Source organism: Capra hircus, chromosome 2, assembly GCF_001704415.2.
Source record: "Capra hircus breed San Clemente chromosome 2, ASM170441v1, whole genome shotgun sequence".
Lineage (NCBI taxonomy): Eukaryota > Metazoa > Chordata > Mammalia > Artiodactyla > Bovidae > Capra > Capra hircus.
Window position 1 is genome coordinate 6,502,037 of NC_030809.1, and position 26,684 is coordinate 6,528,720.

Here is a 26,684-nt window from a genome sequence, read left to right on the forward strand (position 1 = left end):
ATGAATTTACCACCACTGAATCAGCTTTCACCATGTGCCAGGAACTGTGCGAGGCCCTTTAGGAGCATTTTCTAATTTGGTCCTCAGAGCAGTCCTTGGAGGTAGATACTGTAATCACCACCATTTGCAGATGAAGAAACAAGAGAGAGATCTGCCTGAAGTTACGTCGCTAAGATTTGAACCCAGATCAATCTGATTCCAATGCCTGTGCTCTTAACTCCTATGATACACCACCTAAGAATCATCCTGTTTTGGTTTTGGCTTAAAGGGCCACAAACATACATGCACTGGAGGGATAACCGTGTTTCCTAGTCAGCTCAGGCTGCCATAATAAAATACTATAGACTACATGACTTAGCAGCAATTCATTTCTCACAGTCCTGGAGACTGGAAAGTCCAAGATCAAGATGTCTGTTAATCTGGTTTCTGGCCAGAACTCTCTTCTGGGCTTTATATAGCCACCTTCTTGCTAAGCCCTCACATGGTGGAAAAAGAGCAAGTGAGTTCTGAGGTGTCTTTTCACTTCAGTTCAGTTGCTCAGTTGTGTCCGATTCTTTGCGACCCCATGAACTGCAGCATGCCAGGCCTCCCTGTCCATCACCAACTCCTGGAGTCCACCCAAACCCATGTCCATTGTGTCGGTGATGCCATCCAACCATCTCATCCTCTGTCGTCCCCTTCTCCTCCTGCCCTCAGTCTTGCCCAGAATCAGGGTCTTTTCCAATGAGTCAGCTCTTCACGTCAGGTGGCCAAAGTATTGGAGTTTCAGCTTCAACATCAGTCCCTCCAATGAACACCCAGGACTGATCTCCTTTAAGACACTAATCCTACTGGATCAGGGCTCCATCCTTATGACCTTATTTAACCTTAATTACCTCTCTAAAGGCCCTATGTCCAAATACAGTCACGTTGGGGGGTTGGGATTTTAACATATGAATTCTGGGGAATCACAGACATTCAAACAGTAACACCATTTCAAAAACATTTTTTTTTTTTGGCTGCACAGCATGGCATGCAGGATCTTAGTTCCCCAACCAGGGACTGAATCTGCACCCCCCCGCAGTGGAAGCTCAGAGTCTTAACCACAGATTGCCAAGGAAGTCTTATCACCAGGTTAATAGCAATTATCTCTTTTAGATGGGATTACAGGAGATTTTCATTTTCTTCTTTCACATATGCATTTTCTAAGTCTGCTTAAAGAACATATCTACTTTTGTCATGAGAGACACCTTTTTTTTTGGTTTGTAATATTTGACAATCATGAGTGGTCCCTCTGTCCTGATGGCTCAGACAGGAAATTTCCTGTCTTCCTGTTCTCCAGTAAAATCGGAGGCAACCTGAGTGTCCAGGGCTTCCCAGGTGGCATGATGGGAAAGCCACCCGCCAATGTAGGTTCAATCCCTGAGTCGGGATGATCCCCTGGAGAAGGAAATGGCAACCCACTCCGATATTCTTGCCTGGAGAATCCCACGGACAGAGGAGCCTGGCGGGCTACAGTCCATGGGGTCACAGAGAGTTGGACAGGACTGAGTGACAGTGCTCACACACAACCTGAGTGTCTGTCCATCAATAGATGAGCGTACAAGCCAACTGTGGTATGTAATACAACAGAAGATCATTCAGCTATAAAAGGAACAGAATCCTGAAACATGCTACAACTTTGAAGACATTATGATGAGTGAAATAAGCCAAATACAAAAGGACAAATACTGCAAGCTTCCACTCATATGAAGTCATACGAAGTCCCTAGGGCAGTCAAATTCATACAGGCAGAATGCAGAAAGGTGTTGGGGGGAAGGGAGAATGGAGAGTTATTGTTCAATCGGAAGGAAAGTTATGACCAACCTAGAAAGCATATTAAAAAGCAGAGACATAAAATAAATAAAAATTAAAAAAAAAAAAAAAAGCAGAGACATTACTTTGCCAACAAAGGTCCGTCTAGTCAAGGCTATGGTTTTTCCAGTGGTCATGTATGGATGTGAGAGTTGGACTGTAAAGAATGCTGAGAGCCGAAGAATTGATGGTTTTGAACTGTGGTGTTGGAGAAGACTCTTGAGAGTCCTTTGGACTGCAGGGAGATCAACCAGTCCATCCTAAAGGAGATAAGTCCTAGGTGTTCATTGGAGGGACTGATGTTGAAGCTGAAACTCCAATACTTTGGCCACCGGATGCGAAGAGCTGACTCACTGGAAAATACCCTGACGCTGGGAAAGATTGAGGGCAGGAGGAGAAGGGGACGACAGAGGATGGGATGGCTGGATGGCATCATCGACTCAATGATGACATGGGTTTGGGTGGACTCCAGGAGTTGGTGATGGACAGGGAGGCCTGGCGTGCTGCGGTTCATGGGGTCCCAAAGAGTCGGACACGACTGAGCGACTGAACTGAACTGAACTGATAGAGTTTTAGTTTCGAATGATGGAAAAAGTTCTGGAAGGTGGTGATGGATATATAACAATGTCAGCATACTTAATACTAGTGATTTGTACACTTAAAAATGATTAAAATGGGTAAATTTTATCTTATACATATTTTACCACAATCAAAAAATCTGTATAGTAAGTTCAATGAATAAGAGCAACCAGAAACCCTGAAATAAGTGCTGGCAACGAATCTATTTTGGCCAGACTGGGTTGGCCAATAAATTCATCAGGTTTTTCTATAAGATAGAGCTGAGAAATCCGAACGAACTTTTTGGCCAACCCCATATTTGGCAAATCTTCTTTTTTTGATGTGGACCATTTTTTAAAAGTCTTTATTGAATTTGTTACAACATTGCTTCTGTTTTATCTTTTGGCTTTTGGGCCACAAGGCATGTAGGATCTTAGCTCCCCAACCAGGGATAGAACCTGTATGCCCTGCATTTGGAAGGCAAAGTCTTAACTACTAGACTGACAGAGAAGTCCCATTTGTTAAATCTTAATTCATTTGAAATGATGAAATATCTCTTTTTTTTTTTTTTTGGTCTCACGCTGCAGACAAAAAAAAAAAAAAAAAAAAAGGTTAAAGTGGGGAATTCTTTGGTGGTCCAGACTTAAGGACTTTGCACTTTTACTGCTGAGGGTGCGGATTCAATCCCTGGTCTAGGAACTGAAATCCCACAGGCTTCGTGATGGCCCAAAAAAAGGGCGGTGGGTTTGAAATGGTAAACTTTGTTATATATACTACTTTGAAGTGAAAGTCGCTCAGTCGTGTCTCTTTGCGACCCCGTGGACTATATAGTCCATGGAATTCTCCAGGCCAGAATAGTGGAGTGGGTAGCCTCTCCCTTCTCCAGATTACTACTTTACCACTATATAAAAAAAAGAGTGAGGTGCTGATGCATGTAACGAAAGAAACCAGGCCGAGGCTCAGACTCCAACCGCTTGTTGGTCCCTTTCGGTTCCTGGGAACAGGTGCTGGGGGATGCGATGGGAGCATCACCTAGCTTCCTGGTGGTGCCCCAGGCCAATCGGCATTAGCATGTCAGGCCTTCCTGAGCGGCATAAGAAAGGTCAAACAGGTCATACTACAGTGTAATTTGGCCCAAGAAATTCAGCAAGGGATGGGGCCGGGAGTTAGCCACCAGAGGAGTGGATGGGAAAACAAATTCTTGGGAGAAATTTGTGGACGCGTGGAAGTCCATGGTTTGTACGGGCAGGACTGAGGGGCTCGCGGCAGCTGAAGGAGGAGAATGAGGGAGATGGGGAAAAAGGATTTCTGGCCAGACTCTGGGGTGTGTTAAAGATGCTAATAACAAAAGCCATCATTTACTGCCTGTTTGCTATTTATTCCACTCCATAACCCTGAGAGTCATAAGTAACCGGCCCTATTTTACATATCAGAGGATGGAGAGATAACTGTACCGCACTCTCCCTTTCAGAGCTGTTTCCACACTACTCTTGGGGCGGGTGCCAGTCAAGACCTCTCTGCCTTCTTCTCTGGGCTCTTCCCACTCTCCTCTTGCAGTAACCCATCAGGATCTGCCAGTCAGCCCTCATGCTTCCAAGGAAAAACTGACTCATCAGAGTTGAAGAAGTGAGTCACTTCTACTCCACCACACTGACCCCTTGTGGAAGGGCCCAAAGGACTGCTGTTTCTCAAAACTCCAAGGGGCACCATCCTCATTGTCACCTGGGTATCTCTTAAAGTTTTACAGTGCACAACCTGGGCAGCTGTCCTAGGCAGCTCTGGAGATATGGATGCACTTCTTTCTTTCAGGAAAATGGTGCTGGACTTCTCAAAGGTCAAGCCCAAGAAATTCTGTTTGGGAGTGAGGCTGGCTGAGTAGCCCAAGCTTCCCAGTGTTAAAAAACCTGGGGTGGGACTTCCCTGGTGGTTTAGTGGTTAAGAATCAGCCTGCTAAGACAGGAGACACAGATTCGATCCCTGCTCCAGGAAGATTCTACAGACCGAGGGACAACTAAGCCTGTGAGCTACAACTACTGAAGCCCCAGAGCCTGTGCTGGGCAACAAGAGAAGCCATTGCAATAAGAAGCCCATGCACCGTAACTAGCACTCCATAACTAGAGAAAGCCAGCACGCAGCAACGAAGACCCAGCACACCCCAAAATATACAAATAAAATTTTAAAACCTGGGGTGACAAGATAATCCCATTGTTCAGTGTGAATTCTGCCATCCACCTCCTTGTCCCCCAACTCCTGCTGTTTTGGACACAGGGGACTCTTGTCACCATGGATACCCTTGGGCCACTGGGAGTTTTGTGTTCTCTGGAGCCTTAAGGTTCCTAAAGGTGTCTCAGTGCTGAAACAGAGTGGGGTGATCTGAGGAGGGAAGACTCTGCCCTCTTAAGGTTTATTTTATTTATTTATTTTTTGCCTTGCTGCAGAGTTTGCAGGATCTTAGTTCCCCAACCAGGGATTGAACTCAGACTCACGGCACTGGAAGTCCTGAGTCCTAACCACTGGATGGCCAGGTAACTCCCAAGGTGTACATTTTGAATTCCCCCAAATTTTGTCCAAATGGATTCCCTAGTTTTATTTTTTTTTTTAATTCAATTTGAACTTCACCATTCTAGATTAATTCACCCTGGATTTTGCCCAGCTCTGCCTCACAACTGGTGCCCTGGGAGGAGAGCACAGGGACAGAGAAGCTGAGATCCAAGCGGGCCTGTCCTGGAGTCAGATTCCAGCAGGAGTAAAGGTGTGGGTGAGGGGAGGCTGGGAAGGGGGTAAACTCGAGTCTAAGGGGCTGCCTGCAAACCAAAACAAATCTTCCCACACCCAGTCCTGGCCACTGGGCTCTCACCTGCATGACCACAGTAGACCCCAAGCTGCTCTCCCTGTCCCCCGGACAATCTACAAAAACCCACAACTGATGCTATCACTCCCCTGCTTCTGATTCTCTAACAGCTTCTAATCATTTCCAGCATAAAGTCAAACTCCTCACCATGGCCTCCTATCGTCCCCCCAACATCTGGCCGAGGCCTCCCCTACTGACTTAATGTCACACCTCACTCCCCTCACAGGTCACTGAAGCCCAACCCCCCTGCACTGCTGCTTTCTGTTTCTTAAGCACACCCATCACTCCCACCACAGGGCTGGCCCCCCTCGTCCTGGAAGGCCCTTCCTCCTGCAGATTTTCTTATGATGGGTCCTTTCCTGCCAGTCAGGTCTCAGCTCCAATGTCACATCCTCAGGGATGCCTTCCTGGACCATCCCAGCCAAGCCAACTCTCCTGCCCTGGAACTGTCCAGCACATGACCCAATTTCTTTCATCCACAGCACTTATCCAATCTGTAATTAACTTGTTTGTGTTTATAAATACTGTCTGCCTCCATCTCCAGGTTACAGGTTCCAGAGTACCAGGACCCCATCTGCAGGTTCACCACGGTCTTCCAGCATGTGTGACAAGCCCCTAGGTTGACACCTGATGAATCTTTGTCAAATGAATGAACAGATGATGAATTGAGGGAGTGGGCCACAGAAATGAAAGGCACATCCAGGGGTCTAACAGCGCTGACTTGGGCAGGGGATAGGTCCTCTTTGGAAAACCAGCTGCCCAACTGCTCTGGGATTAACAGAGGGCTCTTTGAGCCAGCATCAGTCAACTCCCACAGCCTGGACCAACCCATCTCCTACAGCTGGGACGGAGCCCAGATTCTTCCTGGTGTTGCCCCTCACGGGCCTGTGTGCGCATCACCACATCCTAAGTGTCTAAGACTTACCGGTGGGGAGCCAGGAAGAGAGGAGTCAACAGCATACTGCTTGGAAGGAGGCATAATAATAACGTTAACAAAAGTTGTCAATTTTGAGGGTAGTATATTCATGAAGAGGCCAGGCTCCAGAGGAGAAGGGGGCAACAGAGGATGACACAGTCACACAGCATCACCTCTACTGGATGATATGGTTAGACAGACTCAATGGACATGAGTCTGACCAAACCCCAGGAGAGAGTGAAGGACAGGGGAGCCTGGCATGCTGCCGTCCACGTTCTTGCAGAGTCAGACACGACTTAGTGGCTGAACAACAACAACAGGCTCCAGGGCCAGACTCACAGATTCAACATCTGATACCACCACTTTGTAGCTATTTGACCTAGGATGAGTTCCTTAACTTCTAGGTGCCTCAGTTTCCTCATATGTAAATAGAACAACAGTGCTCACCTTAGAGAGTTGCTTAGAAGATCAAAGCATCTAAGAGAGTTCCAGCAGCAGACTATTAGATGATAATTTACACGGATGGCCACATTAAGTGTGAGCATTCTTACTAAGCACTGTGCATCCACTGAGCACCCATTTGGTTTAGGGATGGTGCTAAGCACTGAATTACCTCATTTGAGTCTCACAGTGACCTTGTGGGGGTCACAGTTATCCCCATCTTACAGTTCAAGAGACAGGCTCAGAGAGCTGAATTTACGTACTCAAGGTTATCCAACTTGCAAATGGCAGAGACAGACCACACATCTAGGTCTGTCTGCCTTCCAAATTCTTTTCAACACATTTCACTGTTCCTCTAAAAGGCGGAGAGCTTTCCAGAGTCCCCTTTCCTGGGCCAGGCTGTGCTGCCTGTTGTATTTCCCCCTCACCTCCCTGGCGGGCACTCCCAGCTGTGGTCCCTCCTCTTGGAGAGGCGCTGGGTGGCTGGCTGGGATTCGTGTCTGGGTGGCGAATCAGGCAGCCAGGCTCATTTTGTTTTCAGTGCACGTGAGTGGGAACCATGCCAAACTGCAGAGAGGGCATTGTGGGCGGGGGTGGGGGGGTTGGATTTGTCAACTGCTTCCTTCTGCTCCCCGGATGCACCAGGGCCAGCACCAGCCTGTGGTCTGACATCACCAAGCTCTGAAAAAATCCTCACCAGCCAGGTCTGAGCAGAGGCACCTGGAGGCCGGTCTTGCTGCTCCCCTGCGCCACCTCGAGGGCATTTCGGTTACTTGCACCACCAAGCCTGCCGAAACTGCTCGGGTGAAAGCTGGCCAAGGGCAACCCTCTCTGTCACAGGGGTGCCCTTCGCGGTCTGTCTCCTGGTAGTCTTGCTACAGTTCCTCGAGCCCCATGCTCACTCATACCGCCACACTCTGCACGTGCCATTCCCTCCGCCTAGGATGCCCTCTACCAGGCAATCCATCTTTCAGTTCTCAGCACAAATACTCTCTCTTCCTTAAAGGCTCCTTTGACTTCTCCAGTCATGTTGAGACACTGTGTTCTCATTATGCGTTAAGAGCTTCAAAAAACAAGCATTTTGGTGTCTCCTTGCTTCACTTTGGAGGTCACAAACTGATGGGCTACACATGAGTTTTGTCTGAGGTACTGAGTCTTAGGAAAATAGGAATATGTTGCTAATACATAAAACTGGGCATTTCTTAGGAAAAACTAGTTGGCCAGCTTTCCTTAAAAAATTGGAAGGGATGGCATGCTGGGTGTCATATCCATAAAGCAAACACCAGCTGGGGCTGGGTAGTGGGTGCCCCCTTCAGATGGGCAGGTATTCTCCACTAGTCACCCAGTGTGTCCACATGCCCTTGACCCCTGGAAGACATTGAGTTTGTAAGGGGGTGCTTAACAAATGTGCTTGCTGGGAAACTTCCCTGGTGTTCCAGTGGCTGAGACGCCTCGCTCCCCATGCAAGGGGGCCCAGGTTCAATCCCAGGTCAGGGAACTAGATCTCACATGCCGAAACTAAAGGTCCTGCATGCTGCAACGAAGATCAAAGACCCTGCATGCCACAACTAAGACCCACTGCAGCTAAAAATAAAATATTTAACAAACAAAACCAAATGCGCTGGCTTAATGAATGAATGCATGATGAGCAGATGAGTGAATGAATGGAAGACAAAGATGAGACGGAGGTGAAGAGGGCAGGGAACAGTCTGAGTGGTGGATAAAGTGAGCTTACAAGACTTGCTTCTCTCCCTCTGGGGTGCCCGCCCCCAATACTGAACCAGCAGGAAATGGCACAGCTGTTGGAAGGAAAACATACTCTGCCTGACCAACCCTCAGAGAAAGAAGGCATTACGGGAGGGGGCCAAGAGGCTTCCAGGCCACAGGGCAAAGGAAGGAGAGGAGCCTGAAGGTATAAACCCTGACACAAATGTCCAATGTGCTTATTACAGCATTAGACCCAGAAACAGCTTACTGGCCAGCGTTTCACTTTTGGATAAGACAGTCCTTCTTGACGCAGGGCTGTCCCTCACATTCCGGGACACCTAGCATCCCTGGCTGCTGCCTACTAAATGCCAATAGTGCCCCTCCCTAGCCTCCCATTTTTACAGTGCAGTATAGACTGTGTCCCTTGGGCAAAAACCCATATGCTAAAGCCTTAACTCCCAGTGTGATAGTATTTGGAGGCGGGGCCTTTGAGAGATTATTAGGTTTAGATGAGGTCGAGAGGGTGGAAGTTCCATGATGGGATTAATGTCCTTAGAAGAATAAGAGAGACCACAGGGAATTCCCTGGTGATTAGGACTCCAGGCTTCTACTGTAGGAGGCACAGGTTTATCCCTGGTAGGTAGAACTGAGATCCCACATGCCGCATGGTACAGCCGAAAAAAAAAGAAAAAAAAAAGGAAGAGAGACCATAGCGTGAAATCTCCCTCTTTCTCTGTCTCTCTCAGTCATGTGTAGACACAGTGAGAAGGGGGCTGTCTGAAAACCAGGAAGGTCAGTTCAGTTCAGTCGCTCAGTCGTGTCCAACTCTCTGTGACCCCATGGACTGCAGCACGCCAGGCTTTCCTGTCCATCAACTTCTGGAGTTTGCTCAAATTCAAGTCCATCGCGTCGGTGATGCCATCCAGCCACCTCATCCTCTGTTGTCCCCTTCTCCTCCTGCCTTCAATCTTTCCCAACATCAGGGTCTTTTCCAGTGAGTCAGCTCTTGCCATCAGGTGGCCAAAGTATTGGAGCTTCAGCTTCAGCATCAATCCTTCCAATGAATATTCAGGACTGATTAGTTTAGAACCAAGAACTGTGCTGGAGCCTCAATTCCGAGGCATCGCCTGTGGCAGACAATGCCAATCGGCCACAGAACTCTCTTCTTCCTTGGTAGGAGGCAGCCTCAGATTCGTGCTCCAAGCAGAGAGCCTCTACTCATCGGCTGGGGCTGGCACTCAGCTGCCATGTGGGGATGCTCAGCACAGCTGCCCCATCAACATCCCAGGCCTGTTTAATCTTCATAAAACCTTAAATGACCTAATTTGTGCCCCTTTTTTTCTTTCCAGTGTCAGTCTGACTGGTGCATGCGTGCTTAGTTGCTTCAGTGGTGTCTGACTCTCTGCGACCCCATGGACCGTGGCCTGCCAGGCTCCTCTGTTCATGGGAAGAATACTGGAGTGGGTTGCCATTTCCTTCTCCAAATCTGACCTAGTCTTACTGGTACATTAGGCCTAAAAGATTGAGAGCAGGAGGAAAGGGGGGCGACAGAGGATGAGATGGTTGGATGGCATCACCGACTCAATGGACACGAGACTGAGCAAACTCCGGGAGCTGGTGAGGGACAGGGAGGCCTGGCGTGCTGCAGACCCTGGGGCTGGAAAGAGTCGGACATGACTGAGCAACTAAATGACAAAAAAGCCCAAAAGAGCTGGGCAGCTTCCAAACATACTCCCCTAGAAGTCAACCCCCTTACCGCTCCTTCCAGTCCCCCGAGCATCCAACGCGGCCCATGGATCCTAACCATTTGCCTTGATCCACCTCTAAGCCACCTCCTGGCCTGGCCTGCTCTCTCTTTGCTCTGGTTCTTCTGCTCTGACCTCTGACCTCCCTCCTGGGCCACAATGCGCACTCCTCTACCCACAGTCTCTCCTTGGTGATCTCACCCAGGTTAGTGGCTTCAAATGCGACCTACACAGTAACAACTAAAATCTGTGTTTCCAGCCCAGGCCTCCTTCCTGAATTCCAGACTGGCATAACCTACTGCATATTCAATTTCTTCACCCGAGTGGTTTGTACACCCCTAAATCCAACATATCCAGACCTGACCCCTTGGTCTCCCACCTCAAGCCCGACCGACACAGAGTCTTCCCCATACTGGTTCACGGTATCTCCATCCTCACAGACACTCACATGAAAAGTCCTGGAGGCATCCTGACACTTACTCTTCTCTTGTATTCCACATCCAATCTGTTAGGACATCCTGATAGCTCTCCTTTCAAAATATATCCAGGGTCAGGACTTCCCTGGTGGTCCGGTGGTTAAGACTCCAGCTTCCACTGCAGGGGGCGTGGGTTTGATCCCTGGTTGGGGAACTAAGATCCCACATGATGCAGGGTGTGGCCCCCCTAAAACATATACCCAGGGTCTCCCACTTCTCCCCACCTCCATGCTGTCACTCTGATCCAAGCCACCCTCACATCTTCCCTGAATTATCGAAACAGCCTCCTGGCTGGTCTCTCTGCTTCTGTCTGTGGCCCTGACAACCGAACACAGCAGCAAGAGGGATTCTGATCAATTCACTCACAGAATTCCCACGCTCAGTACTCTCCAGGGGTTCCTGTTTCACACCATCTTCCAACTCCCACCTTCACTTATTCACTCCAGACCCACTGGCCACCTCACTGCTCCCTGACCCTGCCAGGCACACTCCCACTTGCAGGCCTTCTGTCTGGAATGACCCCAATATCTGTCCGGCTAACTCCTCATTTCTTTCATGTTTTTGCTTGCAGGTCATCTCTTCAATGAGGGCTCTCCTGACCACTGCAGTGACCACCCTTTCCAACCTGCTAGTGCAGGCAGATGGAAGAGAGGTGGGTTCGATCTCCAGGTCGGGAAGATCCCCTGGAGAAAGGCATGGCAACCCACCCCAGTATTCTTGCCTGGAGAATTCCATGGACAGAGGAGCCTGGAGGGCTACAGTCCATGGGGTCGCAAAGAGTTGGATACGACTAAGCGATTAAACAACAATATTTACTTTTCATAGGTATTACCAGTTTCCCCCATTAGAATATGGGGCTTCCCTGATAGCTCAGTTGGTAAAGAATCTGCCTGCAATGCAGGAGACCCTGATTCGATTACTGGGTTGGGAAGATCCCCTGGAGAAGGGAAAGGCTACCCACTCCAGTATTCTGGCCTGGAGAATTCCACGGACTGTATAGTCCATGCGGTCACAAAGAGTTGGACACGACTGAGTGACTTTCACTTTCACCCATTAGAATAGAGGCCTCATGCCCTAGAGGATTTTGTCTCTTTTGTTCCCTGCTATATCCTCGGCACCTAGAATACTTCTTGGTACACAGTAGGCCCTCAATAAATATTTGATGAATGAGTGACATAATTCAGGCTTGATACCAGTTCTGCCCCAAACCCAGAGATCCCAGTCCAGGTACAGGCTCTCAAGACCTGTTTCACCGGGTTCAACTTGACTTTGAGAATGTTCCCCAGACAGCAATGGGATAACAGCGATTGGTCAGGCACCCCAGTGAAGGAACCATACCTCGGATTCAGAGGCCTCCCCCGCCACCCTTATTGCGTGGGTCCTAGGAATTGGAGTCAATGCAACATAGGAAGCTTCCTCCTCTGCCCGGCCTCGGGATTCCTCCAGTGAGACAGAGCGACACACACACACGGTGAACAGGACTTCTGGGGTGCAGAGGTCCACAGCTTCCTTTACCTTTCCATCGATGGTCTTGGAGAGGAGGTGGCTGAAGACTTGGAGTCCACAGAGTCTCTCCTGAAAGGAAGAGGAAGTGGAGATGAGATGCTTTGGTCGATGAGCATCAGTGCTGGCCTAGAGAGATCAGAGTCCGGGGAGGAAGCATCCCGGAGCCAGGCCTGCTGGGTTGGGGATGACGAAGTCCACCTGGACCCCAGCTGCCTGGCAGGGGGAGCCCCAGGAGGTGCTGGCTGGTCCTCTTCACTTGCCCACCATCAAATGAGGTAATAGGAGGGAAGGAGACCAAGATCTGCCAAGCACCAAACACGTGTCAGATGTGGTCCATGTATTACTAATTACTAATAACTAATTATCAGCAGGCCCTTCCTCCTTGCTGTCTGGCAGGCCTTGGCTAGCTGGAACCGATGGACTGAACTCCTCGGATGATCACTTCTCATGAGGAGTCGGAGTAAATCAGCCTCAGCCTCCCCTGTGGGCACCTTAAGAGGAGGGGAGGAGGAGGTGGGCCTCAGAGCTGCAAGAATGGGGTTTAAAATGGCAAATGAGAAAGGAGGGTGCAAACTTAGATGCATACTGTGTCTGAGGCCAGGCAAGAGGACTAATGCCTAGGAGAAGAAAAGATGAAAAGGAAATACATCCAAATGCTGAGTGACTGAAGTCGCTCGGTCGTATCCGACTCTTTGCAACCCCATGGATGTAGCCTATCAGGCTGCTCTGTCCATGGGATTCTCCAGGCAAGAATACTGGAGTGGGTTGCCATTTCCTTCTCTATTTTTGAAAGTTGCTCAGTCATGTCCGACTCTTTGTGACCCCATGGACTACACAGTCCATGGAATTCTCCAGGCCCGAATACTGGAGTGGGTAGCCCTTCCCTTCTGCAGGGGATCTTCCCAACCCAGGGATCAAACCCTGGTCTCCCGCACTACAGGCAGATTCTTTACCAACTGAGCTATGAAAGTGAGGTCGCTCAGTCGTGTCCGACTCTTTGTGACCCCATGGACTGTAGCCTATCAGGCTCCTCCGTCCATGGGATTTTCCAGGCAAGAGTGCTGGAGTGGATTGCCATTTCCTTCTCCAGGGGATCTTCCTCACCCAGGAATCGAACTCAGGTCTCCTGCATTGCAGGCAGACGCTTTACTGTCTGAGCCACCAGGGAAGGAAGGCCATAACCAAATGCTGCTGCTGCTAAGTCGCTTCAGTTGTGTCTGACTATGTGCGACCCCACAGACGGCAGCCCACCAGGCTCCCCCGTCCCTGGGATTCTCCAGGCAAGAACACTGGAGTGGGCAACCAAGTGCTAGCCGTAGTTATATCAGGGTGATGGGATTAAAAGTGAAAAATCCACCACCCCCCGGCCCCCACCGCCCCATTCTACGAAATACATGTAGCTACAATCTTTTTAGGGCTTCCCATGGCGGCAGAGCGATAAAGAATCCACCTGCCAATGCAGGTGATGCAAGAGCCTCGGGTAAGAACCCTGGGTCGGGAAGACTCCCTGGAGTAGGACACAGCAACCCACTGCAGTATTCTTGCCTGGAAAATTCCACGGGCAGAGAAGCCTGGGTGGGCTACAGTCCATGGCCTCAAAAAGGGTCAGACACGACTGAGCACACCTGCACATCCTTTTTACTGTATAGGATGTGTTTCCCCCTTTCATCGTTTTTGTCACATTAATCTGCTTGTAAACTGTAACTCCTATTCCCGTGTCACTTACCCAGCTCTCTCTTTTTCCCCTTTAGGTCATTTATTCATTTATTTTCGGCTGCCCTGGGTCTTCGCTGCTGCACTCGGGCTTTCTCTAGACGCAGTGAGCAGGGGCTGCTCTGGAGTTGCGGTGCGCGGGCTTCTCCCGGCAGTGGCTTCTCTTATCAGCGAGCACAGGCTCCAGGGCTGCGGGCTCTGTAGCTGCGGCGCGTGGATGGGCATGTGGGATCTGCCTGGGCCAGGGATCACACCCATGCCCCCTGCACTGGCAGGCAGACTCTCAACCAGTGGGCCACCAGGGAAGTCCCCAGTTCTCCTTTTTAATTCCAGCGTAGGTGTCACCGTCTAACAGACCACATAATTTGCTTACTTATTTTATGCTTTGTCCAAGCAACCTACCATGTAAATTTCACAAGAGCAGAATATGCTGGGCTTGGTTCCCTGTGGTGGACGCTGTCTATGCCGAGTCCCCATCATCCCTTGGGCACTCCTCCCGAATGCACTGGGACCCAAGGACTTCCTTCTCCAAGATCCCCTGGGGCTCTCCCTGTGCCAGCCAGCGCCAGCAGGCCGATGGGCAGAAATTACAGGGGAGTTAACAACGCCAGGAGCAGCCCTCAACCACACACGTGGGAATAGATGGGCAAGTACTCCAGCTTCCTCGGCCCTCTAGTGGATCAACTGAGGTGTGTCCTCCACCATCTCCAGCAGGATTTTAGCCCTGGCTTCCCTTGTAGCTCAGTTGGTAAAGAATCTGCCTACAATGCAGGAGACCTGGGTTCGATTCTTGGATTGGGAAGATCCCCTGGAGAAGGAAATGGCCACCCACTCCAGTATGCTTGCCTGGAGAATCCCATGGACAGAGGTACCTGGCAGACGACAGTCCATGGGGTCGCAAGAGTCACGACTTAGTGATTCAACCACCACCACTCAGGGCAGTAACCTGCTCAGGATCACACCCTGTGCCAGTTCCCCTCCCTTACCTGTCTCACTTCCTCTCTCCTCTGTCTGCATTTCCTGAAATCACTTCCCAAATAAACCTCCTGCACTTAAATCCATGTCTCAGGGCTTGCTTCTGGGAAGCCCAATCTAATATACTCAACTCAACTGACTTCGCCTAAGTGAACAGAACAGTGCCTGCCACAGAGTAGGTGCTCTATGAATATTTGTTGCTAAAGGCTGTGAAGTCAAACAGTAAAGAAATTATTTTTAGAAAATGTGGAAAAAGACACTTCCCCAGAGGTAAGATCATTTACGTTTAAGATCCTTCCCTCGCCTTTTGCTCCATGCATGCAAACATACATGACATTTACCACTCTAAAAAGGGAGGCGGTGTGTGACATGCTTCCCAGGTGGTGTAGTGGTAAAGAATCCACTTGCCAATGCAAGAGACATGGTTTCAAGCCCTGGGTCAGGCAGATCCCCTGGAGAAGGAAATGACAACCCACTCTTGTATTCTTGCCTGGACAGAAGAGTCTGGCGGGCTACAGTCCAAGGGACTGCAAAGACTCGGACACAGCCGAGCGGTGGAGCAGTGCACAAGCACAGGCCAGGGACATGAGCTGAAATCCCAGCCCTGCCCCTGGGCAGGCCATCTTCTTTGAGCATCAGCTCCTTCATCTGTCAAATGCTGGGAAAAGGACCTGTGTTTGTGGGCTGGCTAGAAGGAAGACCAGATCATTAACATCCCTACTGCAGTTCCCACCACGAAGAACTCCTCAGTGCTCCCTAATCCTAGGTAGCTGATTTCTTCTTTTCCAGGTAATAATAAGGCTCCTGCATGGATTTCCAGCTCCCATCTCATCCTCCACGTGGCCTGGGGGACACCAGGTGAGAAAGTTTCAGGTGCCAGCTCTTAACGATCCTGTGGACCTCTGCCCCAGCTTAAACACAGGGGGAGGCAGCAGAGAGGGAGAGGGGCAGAGACCTCCCTTTGCATGTCCCCTCCAGCCCCACACTGGGCCCTGGGAGCTCCTCTGTGGGGTCCCCCCCCCGACTGCCCCACGGGGATGGACAGGTGCAGGCAGAGCTGGGAGCAGAGATTCTTGCAGTGGGAGAAAGGAGGGGAGACATGAGTCTCTCCGCTCCCTGGGACTCCCCATTTTCTGGCCTTTCCTCATTGCTTTTTAGAACAAACCAGAAAAATTCTGCCATTTTTGCGAAGGATCATTATGAAAACTATTCAGGAACATGAAAAAAATGCCTAGAATACATTAGAAAGATAAATAAACAGGGATGTAATTGTCCCTTGTGTCTACAGGAATGGTAAAATTATGTAAGTAGATCAGGACTAGAAGGGAAGAGGAAGAAAATACAAGCTGTTTCTTTTTTCAGAAGCAGCACATTGTGGAGAAATATTTTTAATTCTTATTTTAAATTTTAGTAATGTGGTTACAGTGTTTATATAATAATGCAGTAATAGTATTTATATATGATAATAGTCAATTAAGAAAATTAAAAAGAAAGGAATTTCACCAATGGAACTGAAATAGGACCCCTGTCCACTGGATTCTCCCAGCAAGCTAGGGGGACAACCACCCCACTCTCTGCTCAGCCATGGAGACAACTTCATCTCATAGCTCCAGCTGTGAAAAGTGAGCTGGCATCAACAATTTAACACCCCAGGATGCTGTTAAATGTAAAATGCTGGTTATAAAACAGTATTATAGTGTGATTCTAATTTTCTAAGAAAATATAACTCTCTCTCTCTCTCTATATATATATATATATATACACACACACACATATTCTTAAAAAGATGAGAAAGATATACATCAAGATGTTAACAGTGATCATTTCTGTTATTTCCTTCTTGTATTTGACTTTCTAAACTTTTTACTCTAAATGTGACTCACTATTGGAATAAATATATGATGTGACAAGGCTACAAAATAGTATATGGAGTTTAATTCCATTTTATTAATACAATAAGTATTTCATGGGTAGGTGCACAGGAAAAATCCTAGAAGGCTATATACATATATACACATATAGGGAAAGGCAACCCACTCCAGTACTCTTGCCTGGAAAATCCCATGAACAGAGGAGCCTGGGAGGCTGCAGTCCATGGGGTCGCAAAGAGTCGGACACGACTGAGTGACTTCACTTATCACTTATTTATAGTTATATAAATTTTAGGGCTTCCCAGGTGGCTCAGTGATAAAGAATCTGCCTGCCAACGGGTTTGATCCCTGGGTTGGGAAGATCCCCTGAAGGAAATGGCAACCCATCCAGTATTCCTGCCTGGAGAATTCCATGGACTGAGAAGACTGGTGGGCTACAGTCCATGGGGGTCATGAAGAGGGGACACGACTGAGGGACTGAGCTCCGCATATAAACCTTATATATCATGAGATAATGACATTCATTTTTCAGGTCACAACAGTGAATCTCAGAGTCTAAGGATGTAAGTGATCAAGTTCAGCCTAGAAATTTCTTTCTGCTTTCCAACGGTCTCCTCGCCCACACCTGTCGTCTCGGTAGGCCTTTAAAGGAGATCCCTTTGCTGATCATTCGGCGGGATTTGGGGACAGAACTAAAGGAAACATCTGTGCCCAAGCTGCCGTCTGTACCCAGGTGTCTATACTCCCTATTCCACAGACTAGCCCCATATCCCATTTGCTCTCCTCGCCCAACACTTGTCTTTCAACTGTATGTCACAAGATCCTAGTCCTTCATTTATTTGCCAAGGTACTCAGCACCAAACTTCCCTGGTAGCTCAGATGGTGAAGAATCTGCCTGCAATGAAGGAGACCCAAATTCAATCCCTGGGTGGGGAAGATTCCCCTGGAGAAGGGAATGATGACCCACTCCAGTATTCTTACCTGGAGAATTCCATGGACAGAGGAGCCCGGTGGGCTACAGTCCATAGGGTCACAAAGAATTGGACACAACTGAGAAACTGACACTTTTACTTTCAGAACCAAACAGGTGCTCCAGACATGGCTAGACCAGCTAGAGCATGAATTTTCCAAAGGGGATTGCACTGGTACAGCTGGGCCTGGCAATGCTCAGTAAATGCTCACTCCATGCTAGGCACGGGGGATCACAGGATCCCTGGAGGCCAACCTTTTAATCCCTTTGGGAAAACCAAACACACCATGTGAAACATTAAATGCCAAGGACCATTTCTCCAATTGGGATATGACTGCAAAAGTGGCCGAATGAAAGGAATAGAACATTCAGAAGATTCCAAGCTGACCAGTACTGCATCTTAAAAAGCAGACTACAGAACTGATGGTAACTATAGAAAACAGAGAAAAACAGATACCAAAATATTAGCAGTGATTCTTTTTGGGTGGTGGGAACGTGATTTTTTCATACTTTTAAAATATCTTCCGTTATTTCTATAACAGATTTGTTTATTTTTGGCTACACAGGGTCTTTGCTGCTGGGTACCGGCTTTCTCTAGGCGAGGTGGGCGGGGGCTCCTCTCCAGTCGCAGTGTGCAGTCTTCTCATTGTGGCGGCTTCTCTCGTTGCCGAGCATAAGCTCCAGGCACAAGGGCTTCAGTATTTGCAACACATGTGCTCAGCAGTTGTAGCACATGTGCTCAGTGGTTGCGGGTTGTGGGTTCTAGAGCTCAAACTCAGTCCTTGTGGTGCACAGGCTTAGTTGCCCTGAGGCATGCGGAATCTTAGTACCCAGACCAGGGATCGAACTCAAGTCCTCTGCATTGCAAGGCAGATTCTCAACCCCTGGACCTCCCTCCAGGGAAGTCCCAGAATTACAGTACTTTCAAAAATTAATTAAGGGTGATAAAAATATGTTATAGGGCTTCCCTGGTAGTCCACTGGTTAAGACTCTACCTGCCGATGCGGGGGACATGGGTTCGATCCCTGGCCGCGGAAGATTGGGACCAGAACAACGAAGCCCCGTGTGCCACAGCTACTGAGTCTGCGCCCTAGAGGCTGAGCGCCGCAGCTACTGAAGCGTATGCCGAGAGCCCGTGCTCCATAACAAGAGAAATCACCGCGGAGAGAAGCCCGCGCGCCATAGCCACAGCGTTGCCCCCACGTGCTGCAAGTAGAGAAAGCCCACGCACAGCAACAGACCCAGTGTAGCCAAAAAAAAAATTAATTAAATAAATACAATTTTTAAAGGTTTAAAATGTTGGTATATCGCAAGCCCTATTGTCTGTAACGACCTAGTACCATCGGACACTATTCAGGGTCATCTAGTCTCATTCCCTTATCTATTAGATGACCTCCTCCCGAAGGATTAAGTGATCTGACTAGTCATGTAGGGAACAGGTAGGACCTACTAATGCGGCCATGAAGGCTTTTATCTACCGTCATGGACAAGGCCGTTTGGGCCGATCAGCAAGTCATGCACTGGGAAGTCTCTGGTGGTCCAGTGGCTAAGACTCCATGCTCCCAATGCAGGGGCCTTGGGTTCAAATCCTAACCAGGGAACTAGATCCCATATGCTGCCATGAAGACCCGGCACAGCTAGATAAATAAATATTTTTTAAAAGTCATGCATTTTTGGAGACCCTGGTGGGTGGGCAAGGGGGAACAGACAAAGAGCTGAGACCTCAGCAGAGGTGTGGGGGTCGGACAAAGATGGGGCTCCCACTCTGTTACATAATGGTTGTGTGACCCTGGGAAAGGCCCTGCTCCCCAATCTTCAGCTTCCTTATCACTGAAGGCCATTTTGACTAAAAAGCCAGCAAAATATGCCTTCTCTGTGCACAAGTAAGTTCCCAGCCCCATTCACCTGGAACCCTGACGAAGGTGGACCATCAAGCTGTATTCCTAGGTGACACTGCGTCTAGAGCAAATGAGCCCTGACTGGTAACCTCTGTCTAGACGGGAATGGACTATGAAAGAACTATCAATGATTTATGGAAAAACCGCAGCTTGAGGCTACCCCGAGTGCTGTGAATCTTGTAACTGGTCATTGCCCTTGCTGGAATCCTGGAGACCTGGTTTATGGGACTTACAATTGGAGGATGTGATATGAGTTCCTGCCCTCGGAGGTCTCATTCTTTGTACCTGGGAATGTCATCCGGGTGGGCAGGAGAATAGCTCTGGACACAGCCTGGTCCCTATGACAAGGGTCCCCAACCTCCAGGATCTAAGGACTGCTGACCTGAGGTAGAGCTGATGTAACAATAATGGAAATTAAAGTGCACAGTAAACGTAATGTGCTTGCATCATCCGGAAACCATCCTCCTCACCCCTCCTGCCACCCCACCACCCACGGAAAAATTGTCTTCCATGACACCGGCCCCTGGTGCCAACAAAGGTTGGGGACCACTGCCCTCTGAGAAGTCTTGGTGATGAGAAACACCTTGGTGATGAGAAGCTGCCCTGCTGGCACACTGCCTCTCCTGTCCCTGCATCCTTCGAGGTGAAGCCCCACCAGGGACGGCCTGTTTGAGTCTCGTGAGTCAGTCTGGCAGGGCCAAGAAGGCCCCCAGAGCGGGCACTGTAGAGGGAAATAACAACACCCACCTCCTGGTGTGTGAAGACGGAAAGATGGTCTATAAACAGAAGTGCTGTCAGAGGACATGTTGAGCGTCAGCCCCCTCTCGCCATCCCAGAACAAGTACCTGTCTTTGGGCTCTTCCACCCGTTTTTTCCTTGGTGGAGAAAGACTTGTCTCTGGCTTCCAAACCGAACAGTCAAGCCCTTTTTCCTTCTTCTTGGCTTTTACTCTTTCCTCTCTTTTTTCTCCTTTGGGGGTTGCTGGGGAGTCTAAAAACAGAATCATGACATTGTTCCTCAACTCACTCTGTCTCAGCCAAACCCTAGACTCTGGGGGAGAAAGGAGCAAAGGGCAGGGACTGGGGCAGCCTCACCCCTCTCCCAACAAATGCACATTTACACACAAATGCACATACAATGTGCACATGTGGGTGCAAGCTCAAGCTCACCAAGGGGACAGAAAGATATCTCTGCACACCAATGTGTACACACAGATGTGTACACACACATGAAGCACAGAGAAATACACACACAGGGACACAGACACGAAAGCTCGCCCGTCTACAAACCCCACATTTGCGGAGTAGACAAACCCTGGCACTGCTACTGGGGGTCGTAGCTGAGTCATCAACAGCCACACTCTGGGCACCTGCTATAAGCCAGCACCCAGGTGCGGGGAGAAACACTCGGCCCCGGGGACCCTGCCCCCTCACCCAGCAGCTGCTTCCAGTTCCTGATGAGGACTTTGGCCAAGGCCACCACCTCCTTGTTGGAGCAGTGCTTGCGGACCCCGTTCACGGCGACTCCAATCCTGGTGGTCTGCAAAGGGAGAAGGTCAGGAGCCAGCCTGGGAAGGCAAGACCTGCTCCAGGGCACCCATCCCCTTGCCCTGGCCCAGGCTCCCCAGGGCTTCAGCCTGGAACTGTGGCTGAGGTTATCACCCTGACTTTATAACAGACCTGCTGCCCTGAGAGAGGTCAGTGCCCAAGGCCCGGCCCCCCACCTGCAGGGGTAACTGCAGCTTTGAAGTAAAGCTGGGGTGGCGGTGGTGGCAGCCACAGGCCTGGCTGGTGCCCACGACTCCTCCCTGTTCTCTGCCCTCTGGTGTCCTGGAGTTCAAATTTCAGCCTAAGACACAACTCTGGCTACTTTACAGCTTGGGTATGTGCTAACTTTTCAGGGCCAAGAGCTTCTGGTAGAGTTTTGGAGGCCACATGGGTAACACATGGAAAATGCAAAAACGAGGGGGCTTTCACCTCTCCCTGAGACGCTGGCCTCCTGGATCCCGGAGGCCTCAGGTCTTGGGAACTTAGGGATTCAAAGAGAGTGGGTCAGTCTTGTCCCCAGACCCAGAGGGCCCCAAGAGCTCAGAAAGCTTCCGTTGCCATCTGCAGGCTTCTGTTCCCACACCTGGAGTACCTCAAGATGCCCCCTGCTGCCTTCCCTTCAGAAGTCCCTCCCAGACCCCCTCCTGGGAGGGTTCCCCATGAGGGTCTTTCCTTCCTGCACAAGGTCGCCCTCCTGCCGCCGGCACTGCCCCGGGGGCTGCCCATCGCCACCCACCTGGAGCAGCTGGATGGACATCTGCCAGCTGTCGAGCTTCTTCAGGAGGTCCAGGGCCCCTTCCTGTGGGAGGCCACAAGGGGAGGGCTGAAGCCTGTGGGGTCTGCCAGGCCCCTCTCTGACCATCGCGTAGTCTTGGTGGGAGGGAGGGCGGCAAGAGGTAAGGAAGGCGGCTATTCCAGTGACAGATCCAGGCAGACAAGCAGTCAAAGGAGAGGCGAGGAAGAGGAGGATAGAAGCACCAGCTTCCGCCCCAAACCAGCTCTCTGACTTCACCTCCCGCCACCCATCCGGGTGCCAGCCCATCTGAGCAGGGTCCAGCCTTACCCACTCACCCTGACCCCCTGACCCTGCTGTTCTTCTACTGGGAACGCTCTCTCCTTCCCCATCTCTTCCTCTAAAGGTAATTACCTCATGGTTTACCTTCACTTCCCAACCGTGACCTTCTGTAGGTTGAGGACCCCAGCTTTTATTTTTTAAAAACAGCTTTATTGGGGTATAACTGACATACAATAAACCACGCATATTATAAGCTACAATTTGGTGAGTTTTGACATAATATGTACATCCATGAAGCTATCGCCACAATCAAGATAAGAACATAGTCAGGGAGTTCCCTGGTGGTCCAGGGGTTAGGACTCTGCTTCTACTGCAGGGGACATAGGTTCAACTCCTGCTTGGGGAAATAAGATCCTGCAAGCTGAATAGCGCAGCCCCAAACAAACATAGCATCCCCGACATTTTCCTTGCGCCCCTTGGTAATCTACCCCTCTCTGCAGCCCCAACCCCAGGCACCACTATTCTACTTTCTTGCATTTTTAAGGATCTCACGGAATGTGACTGTAAAGGACCTTTTTGGCTGGCTTCTTCGCTCGGTGTTGCCATGCTGAGGTTCCGTGCCCACGGCTGCGCAGAGCCACAGCTCCTTTCTGTTACTGGGTTGTTTGCCGCTGTGGGCAGAGGCCACAGTTTGTTGGTCCATTCACCTGTGAATGGCACTGTGCGGCAGTTTCCGATTTGGGGCTGCTGCAAATGAAGCAGCTGGGAACATTCGAGTTTTTGTGAAGATACGTACTTTTCTTTTCTCTTGGGTAGAGAGGACTGTGTAATCTCTGAGACCTCTGGGTTCAGCACACAGCCCAGTGCTCCCTGAGTGAATGAATAAAGCGGAAAGCAGAAGCGGGAAGGGGAAGAGGGAGGAGAAGACAAGAGACGCAGGTGTGGAACCTGCTGGTTGCCAGGCCCTGAACCACCCCGTCCTCTTTCGGTCTTCTCTGTCTTCCCACCCACTTCCTAGAAGCCAGCCCCAGCCTCCTGTCCTGAGGTCAAGCCCCTGGGAAGCACCAGCTGACCGTGACCTGTATGCCTTGTACCCTGGCCCCACTGTGCAGTACCAGCTGCCAACCCCTACCCTACCAGGCTCCCTGGGTCACGTCCCCCAACTGCCCTCTGTCAGTCCTCAGCCTCTCTTAGAACTTGGGTTCATAGTATGTTTCAGAGGAATGACTTGCGGATGCGTGTGCATGGGAACTTGTGGGCATATAACTCTGCATGTACTACCAATTAAAGGCTTATTATCTGCTGGGCACGGTTCTAAATCTTTTACATGCATGATCTCCTCTGACTCTCGAAATGAGTCTATGAGATAGGTCCTATTACTATTCTCATTTTTAAAGAATCAAGATCCCATTTTCACAGAAGAGAAATCCAAGAAACAGAAGTGAATTTTTGCTCAATGTTATAAGGAACTGAGCTAGGATTCAAACCTTTTGGGTTTGACCCACTATACAACTGTGCAAGTAGGTACGGACATGGGTCTGGCGAGACATCTGCAGTCATGAAATATCAACATGGGTAAGTGCAGTGGTATGTTGGTAAATGTTTAACAGCAGGTTCTCAAAGGAAAAAATCGATTTGTAGCGTTTGTCAGTTTCCGTGGCGTCAATATTCTCCCTACAGCAATGTCAAGCTAGAGTAAGCTGTCACTGAATGAAGGAGACATTGGGGAGAAATGAGTGATACAGACCATATTGATATGCTGTGCTGTCCTTGGTCTCTCAGTCGTGTCTGACTCTTTGTGACCCCATGGACTGTAGCCCACCAGCCTCCTCTGTCCATGGGGATTCTCTGGGCAAGAACACTGGAGTGGATTGCCATGCCCTCCTTTAAGGGATCTTCCCAACCCAGGGATCAAACCCAGGTCTTCTGCACTGCAGGTGGATTCTTTACCGTCTGAGCCACCAGGGAAGCCCACAAATACTGGAGTGTGTACCCTATACCTTCTCCAGGGGATCTTCCCGACCCAGGAATTGAACTGGGGTCTCCTGCATTGCAGGTGGATTCTTTACTAGCTGAGCTACCAGGGAAGCCCCATATTGATACAATACAGTATAATAAATAGCCTCCAGACCATAGATGACAGAAAAAAGTAATAAAATAATAAGGAAGTGATGACTCTGGAGTACTTATGACATTTGTTTTTAACATAATTGTAAGCATATAGTTTAATGTTAAAAACAATTGCTGTACTTAACAACTGGCTTGCAAAATCCCTGAAAGTTCAACAATCAACATTAAGCCAGTTCCAGCTCACCACTGGGTGTGTGCCTGTGTATGTCACACTGTATATATAACTGGGTCATGTTGGAGAACAGCCGTGCGTGCCAGTTGTAGCTGAACTCACAACGCCATGGGCAAATGTTGCCAGGCACGTCTTCTGGCATGCACGTATGGGACATGCAGCCAGCAGTATCTCCAGTTCAGGTGGGGAGCTGCTGTGTGTATGCAGCTCAGAGGACTGGGCTGATGGAAAAGTCCGTTCAGGTTTTTCCAAAAACGCTGGCATGGAAGCCCGAACGAACTTTTTGGCCAACCCAATATAATGTGTCTATTTGTCTTTGTGGGATGACGTCTGTGTCACAACCCGCCTGGACACGTAAGTGCAGCTGTTTGCTACATTTATAGCTTTGCACGTCAGGGCACAGCTTATGGTGCACGCGCACACGTTTACACATGTATACAGTTGTCTTTGTGTCTTTTTCTGAAAATATAATGGTCAGTGTGTCAGTCATGTCAGGGTCAGTAACCACATCTGTCATGCGTTATTTATGTTCACAGTTGCTCGTTTAACCACACGGTGTGTGGCTGCATGTAGCTATGTCTATGTGTGTGATTGTGTGGCATTTTGCTGTTTGATTGAGGCTGCTACAGAAGGTATGCGCTTACAGCATCTGACAAAAGCCCTAAGTTGCTGGGACTTCAGTAATTGGCAGTAAATCCCGGGTCTGAGCTGCAACGTGGAAGATCCGTCTTCTTACAGGAAGTGTGTCCTCCCCCTAACCACCACTGGGCGGGCCCACTTTGGCTCCCAGAACAGGCCCCACCTTTCTAGGTTACATGCCCAGAGCTCTGTGCCCACCCAGATGCTGCCAAGAACCCAGGCGCAGACGTGGCTGCAGACTGGCTCTGTGCTCCAGGGACCCTGTGGCCAGACTTGCATCTTTCCTGGAGAGAGCTCTGAGTACTTCCACAGGATTCCTTGCCAAAGGACACTACTTCTTCCCATTTCACAGAAGAAGAAATCCAGGGCTAGAGAGAGAAAGCAGAGTGGTGGGTCTAGAGCCATAAAAGGAGTGAGGGGAGGCCAGGGCAGGTCCCTTCCTCCTCAGCCACTCTGCCTCGTCTCAGGTCTCCTAAGCTTCCCACTCTTGCCCTCTCACCAAGAGGCCTAGAATCTCCTGGCCCAAGTTGGGGGTCAGCAACCGGCAGGGCAGGGACAACTTGTCTGATTGAGGTGGCATCTGGTTCAGGAGACCCAGGCTGGGGTTTGCCATGCCCAGCTGAGTCTGATGACTTGAGGCTCAGTTTCACTGACTTTGGAGCATCCTGGAATGGAGACTCCTTAAAACCTGCAGGTTTCTGCATTTCTTCTGGCTGAGCAAAAGCACGTGTCACTCTCTGAGCCTTCCCAAGCGCCAGCCCAGATCATCCTAAGGGTTTCACCGTCTTCCACCCTCGCCATCACCAGCACAGACAAAAAAAACCCATTGACAATCCTTCCCAGGAGGTAGGTCATCTCATCTCACAGATGAAGAAATTGAGGCTCTGGTCTTCAGATGGACACCAACTCAATACTGTCCATGTCTTACACGAGGGCTCCCTGTCACCCCATGGACCCAGCAACCCCTCCCTTGTCCCTGCTCTAAAGGCACCCTTAGGGTCCGGCCCTTTCCTGAGCTTCTAAGATTACAGAGTGTGTTGGATATTCAAGTCCTGCTTCCGCAGGTGCCCCTGGATGGCAGAAGGAGGAGGGTTCTGGGACAGTGTCTAAGGGGAGGGGGGACCGCCTGCCAGGCTACCCTCCCAGGCTACCCTCCCCTCTCACCCGACTCTGGGTGAGTCCCAGCCCTCCCTGTCCCAAGGCCAAGTTTGCTCGGCTAGGAATCGAGCGGCAGCCAACTTGAGGCAAAGATCACGGGAAGGATCAAATATTAACTTCAAGCCGGGCACTGAGCGCTCAGGGATCCGCAGGTAGGGCTGCCATCCCTGATTCTTCTCAACCTCCCGGCTCCGCTGTCCCCGCCGCCGCCGCCCCCGCCCCCAGCCCTGGCCGCCAGCCGGTCCCCGTTTCCCCCGCCCGGCGGGCCCCGTGGGCGCAGCGGCTGCGCCCGACACCTGTTAGGCCCCCGCCCGGGGCCCGGGCCCCACCCCGCGGCCAAGGAAAGCGAGAGTGGCCAACAGCTCCTGGAGCCTCTAGCCGTGCGGCTGCGGGAACCCAGGCCCTTGGCTCTTTCTGGGCCAGCTCCACTCCCGGGGTGCGGGGTACACACGGCTCAGCACCCCTCATCAGCTCAAGTTTCTTCCCACTTCTCGGGTCACCCAGGAGTCCTTCCCACCCCTATCCCCGGGTCCCCATTCCCGCGGTCGCCAATGCTCCCCACG

General features: G+C 50.1%; 1 protein-coding gene across 2 annotated transcripts in view; it reads right to left on the reverse strand.

The window, feature by feature from the left end:
• TCEA3 (transcription elongation factor A3) overlaps nucleotides 1-26,684 on the reverse strand; it is a 46,867-nt gene that overhangs the window by 19,532 nt on the left and 651 nt on the right. For both annotated transcript variants that reach the window (XM_018055597.1, XM_018055592.1), the window contains exons 2-5: nucleotides 21,744-21,806; nucleotides 20,894-20,999; nucleotides 20,306-20,450; nucleotides 12,043-12,102 (exon numbers count right to left, since the gene is read on the reverse strand). In XM_018055597.1, the coding sequence (XP_017911086.1) occupies nucleotides 12,043-12,102; nucleotides 20,306-20,450; nucleotides 20,894-20,999; nucleotides 21,744-21,806 (374 nt within the window). The remainder of the gene's footprint in view (nucleotides 1-12,042; nucleotides 12,103-20,305; nucleotides 20,451-20,893; nucleotides 21,000-21,743; nucleotides 21,807-26,684) is intronic.